At 58.8% G+C, this 4214-nt stretch overlaps 1 protein-coding gene across 1 annotated transcript in view; it reads right to left on the reverse strand.

Annotated features, from left to right (window-relative positions):
- Positions 1-4214, reverse strand: part of LOC104461224 (scavenger receptor cysteine-rich domain-containing group B protein-like) — a gene marked incomplete at both ends in the record, with an annotated part of 5921 nt that overhangs the window by 1077 nt on the left and 630 nt on the right. The window contains 4 exons of the mRNA XM_010072727.1: positions 4-198; positions 533-604; positions 2396-2692; positions 2777-2812. Of these exons, the coding sequence (XP_010071029.1) occupies positions 4-198; positions 533-604; positions 2396-2692; positions 2777-2812 (600 nt within the window). The remainder of the gene's footprint in view (positions 1-3; positions 199-532; positions 605-2395; positions 2693-2776; positions 2813-4214) is intronic.

The raw sequence follows: 4214 nt of genomic DNA on the forward strand, positions 1-4214 counted from the left end.
TGCGCCCCGTGCCGTAGCCGAAATAAGCGTTGCTCTTGTAATCCAGGGCTTGGCCGCAGCCCACCTGCCGGCACACCACGCTGGCGTCGCTCAGCCCCCAGTCGTCATCGCAGACCGTGCCCCAGTTCCCCCGGTAGAAGATCTCCACCCGCCCTCGGCACATGTCGGGCCAGCTCACCAGCCGGATGCTGCCGTCACCTGCAGGGTGGCAGCACGAGGTGAGGAGGACATCGCATCCCCCCAGGAGGTCACCGCACGCACCGCCACACAGCGATGCCACTGAGCTGGGATGGCAGAGAAACCGGGGGGACACGGCGGGGAAGGGGCGATGCTTTAGGGCAGCATGGCCGACGGGAGCCTTGGGGACCCTTGGGGACAGAGTTTGGCCACGGTTGGTACAACAAGGGGGTCCCTGGGGGTCTGCCCCTCGCAGCAGGAGAGTTGGGGTGCTTCATGGAGGGGAAAGGGGTGAGGATGGGGGCACAAGGGTGGGGGACACTGGTCTGTACCAGCCCTCGGCCGAGCAGCTTACTTTCCCCGTCTTGTACCGCGGCCGTGAGGGTCCTGCTGGTCGGTCCTTCGCTGGCTGGCGTGGGTGAGAGCTCTGCAAAGGGAAGCGGAGAGCCAGCGTCCATCCCTGCCCGCAGCACCCCGTGCCGGAGCTGGTGGGGAGCAGTGCCCACGTGCCATGGAAAGCAAGAGGGTTTGCACCAAACCCGCCCCGACGGGGAAAGAAAGAGGCGTTTGCAGCCGCGCTGCTCTGCCCAGAGCTCTCTGCCCTGGAGGATGGAGCCAGGACCTCGGGAGGTTGTGCCCAGCGGCATGGCACGGGGACCTGGACTAAATCACAGCGCTGCGCTGTCAGGAGTCGGGCTCCCTCCTATCCTGGGATTTGCATCCAAAGTCATGGCAAAAGAGAGAAAAACCAGTCATATTTTGATTTTCCTGCTGGTTTGAGCTATATTTCTTTTGCAGACAATGTTGTTTGAAGCTCCCATATTGCCCATCATGTCCCGGCTCCTCAGCTGGGCTGGTGCAATCGTCTGGGGGTGGTGCGGGGGGTGGCACTGGGAAGCATCTGGGAAACCCAGGCCACCAGCACGGCCAAGAGCCGGCTGGCTCCACGTTTCCCTCCGTGAATACAACTGACAGAAAGCTGGCTCTTGAAAGCTTCCACGCGGCACAGGCGGGGACCACCTTCCTGAGGGGTCTGGTGCTCAGGTCAAACTCCTGCATCTCCTCCCAGGGCCACCCCAGAGCATCTCCTGGGCTCTGTCACCAACCAAAGGGCACCAGCCGCTCCTCTGCCCCCAGACCCATCTTCCCCACCTCTTTGTTTCGTCCTTTCTCATCTCCTCTCCAGCAGCTCCTTGCATTGGGGTTCCTGCTCAATCGCCACCTCCTTTCTCTGCTCGCTGCTGGTCCAACCCACCAGCCAACCCCCCAGCCCTCCCGTTCCCAGCCCCGCTTCTGCAGGACACAGGGATTCACCGAACGGCTGCGACCCTGGCTGAGCTCCGGGGCTGCACAGCCTCACGCTGACCCGTTGTTGATGCAGGGCTGGCGAGCAAACCCTGTAGCTGTGCAGAAGGAATGTAAAGGGTATAGAGAGCATGGGTATATAGGGTGTGGAGAGCACAGGGATGTAGGGCATAGAGAGCACGGGGATACAGGGTATAGAGAGCATGGGTATATAGGGTATAGAGAGCAGGGGTATATAGGGTATAGAGAGCATGGGGATATAGGGTATAGAGAGCACAGGGATATAGGGTATAGGGAGCAGGGGTATATAGGGTATATTGCACGGGTGTAGGCGATATATCAGCACAGAGCTGTTCCACTTTCGCATGCCAAGTTGGAACACTTTCCACTTGCTTTTCTCACCTTTCAGAACATTTCCTAGTGCAAAGCTCAGCAATTTAGAGAAAGGCAAGGCAAAAGGGGAAAGAGCAGCTGGGCAGCGGCTGACTCAGCGGCAGGAGCGTGGGTGGGCTCGTGCTCCTTCACCGTGGATTGTGCCGGAGAGGTTGCAAAGTCCCCAAGCTGGGAGTGACGGGGAACACAAAACAAGCTTGTCACCCTATGGAGCACCAATGTGCTGAGCTGGGGGATGACCTGGATTGAAGGAAGGGGTGGAGGAAGGATGCAGAGGAGGTTTGGCTGAGCCAGGCTCGGAGGAACAGGCTCGGAGATACCACGCATGGGCTCTCCCAAGGTGTCACTGCATCCCCTCTCCAGCAGCTCCTTGCATTGGGGTTCCTGCTCAATCCGTGACCTCCTTTTGCTAGTCCAACCCACCAGCCAACCCACCATCCCTCCCTTTGTGGACACCAAGGCTTGCAGCACCACAGGTACCCCTCCTCTCCCTGCCCCCCAAAGAACCAAACCTCATTACCGTTGCATACGACGGCCACGTCCTCGTAGTGGTAGCAGTTGTGGATGCCCCAGCCGTGGCTCCAGCACTCACTCAAGGCTGCTTCCCAGCCCTTGCAGTCCACGTTGTCCAGGAAGATGGGTCCGCTGCCTTGGCCGAAGGTCATGGCTGCTGGGAGGGTGATGGCGTGGCCGCAGCCCAGCTGGCGACACACCACGTTGGCGTCCACGATGTCCCAGTCGTCGTCGCAGACTGTCCCCCAGGAGCCGTTGTAGAGGATCTCCACTCGCCCCTGGCAGCGGCTGGGGCCCCGTATCTCTGGAAGGATGGACAGGGAGAGGGACCTCAGCAGACAGCTAGAAAACTTTCTAGAGACAAATGACTTCAAGAGAAGAATCTCACCTGGGAATGGCAAGAGTGCGGGCTCGGAGGTGGTGCCTGCAAGGGAGAAGAAAAAGGATCAGATGTCCCCAGCGTCCTCGCAGCAAGCCGAGGAGGGATGCAGCTCCGAGGATGACGGCAGCAGGGATGCGGGTGGGCACGGCTGGGACCAGCAGGACCCAGCAGCTCCCCAAGACCTTTCCCTTTTCTGCAAAGACCTGAGGTTTGCAGGAGAAAAATTCAACACCCCAGCCCAGGGCACCATTTCATCTGCGTTGCAGGTGGGGAAGCTGAGGCAGCAGCGTGTGATGTTTGTGACTGTGGTTCGTGACTGTGGTTCTGTGGTGGGACTGGGTTACCTGTGTGTGTCCCCCCACCCTGAGTCCTGGTTCACCCGGGTTTGTGCAGCTCTGAGCTGAGACGTGGCCGAGGGGTGCTGAGGGCTGGCACGGGGCATTGCTGGCTCCCGGGAAGAAGGACCCCTTTCCTTCCCCTCTCCTCCCTTCCCCTCCCCTCGTCTCGAGCCAGCAGCTCCTCTGATGAAGCCGGTGGCTGGCAGCAGCCACCCCTGGGGGGTCCTGGGGACCGTCATGTCTGTCCCTGGCTCCATCGCTGACTTGCAGCTCCTGCATCCTCCTGCCCAATCTCCCCACCTGGAAATTCAGGTGCTGCCGCCCTCTCTGGCCACCGCAGCTGGACCCAGGCGGGCTGGAAAGCGATGCTGCGATGGCAGCAAAAAAATGAGGATGGAACAGGCAAGACCAAGGGAAGAGAGGCTGGCTTGGCGATGGAGAGGACGGGGAAGGACACGGCAGCCCAGCAGGCTGGGTACCAGGAGAGATGTGACTCGCATCACCTCTGCAGCACAGATGTGGAGATGTGAGGCTTTTTAGGAAGAGTGTTTGATCCTGGTTTGTATTGATTTTTAACACCTAGTCCACTCCAGTGCTGAAAAAGCAGTGGATAAAAAGGACTTTGTTAAATATTCAATATTCAGCTCCCTTTAAGTCGAAATCAAAGCTCTGAAATATTCATTTGAGAGCATCCTTCAGCAAAGTCAAGAGAGACCTGAAAAAAATATGCCTGGCATGTCAACATCAATGAGGAATGAGGGGAAACTGGGGAAACTGGTGTTTTTGGAGGAGAGAGCGAGCCTTCCATGTTTCTCTGCTCCAGCCAAAAAAAAAAAAAAAAAAAGGCGGGGGGAACTATCTCTGAGTAAACACCATCCCTTTCAGGGCACCCCGCAAAATAAAACCACCAAACGGGAGGACACATCGCCCTTCGTTAGTGACTCAGCTGTGCCCATTAATGAAGAGAACCAGGAGAGCCCAGCAGTGCAGGGGACAGAGGCAGAGCCACCAGGGTCCCTGGCGGGGGTCCCCCCACCCCGGCTACCACCAGCAGCTCCGGGGGGATGGGAAGGTGTCAGCAGCTGCTGGGCTGCAATTACACTGAT

Source organism: Pterocles gutturalis, unplaced genomic scaffold, assembly GCF_000699245.1.
Source record: "Pterocles gutturalis isolate BGI_N339 unplaced genomic scaffold, ASM69924v1 scaffold27257, whole genome shotgun sequence".
Taxonomy (NCBI): domain Eukaryota; kingdom Metazoa; phylum Chordata; class Aves; order Pterocliformes; family Pteroclidae; genus Pterocles; species Pterocles gutturalis.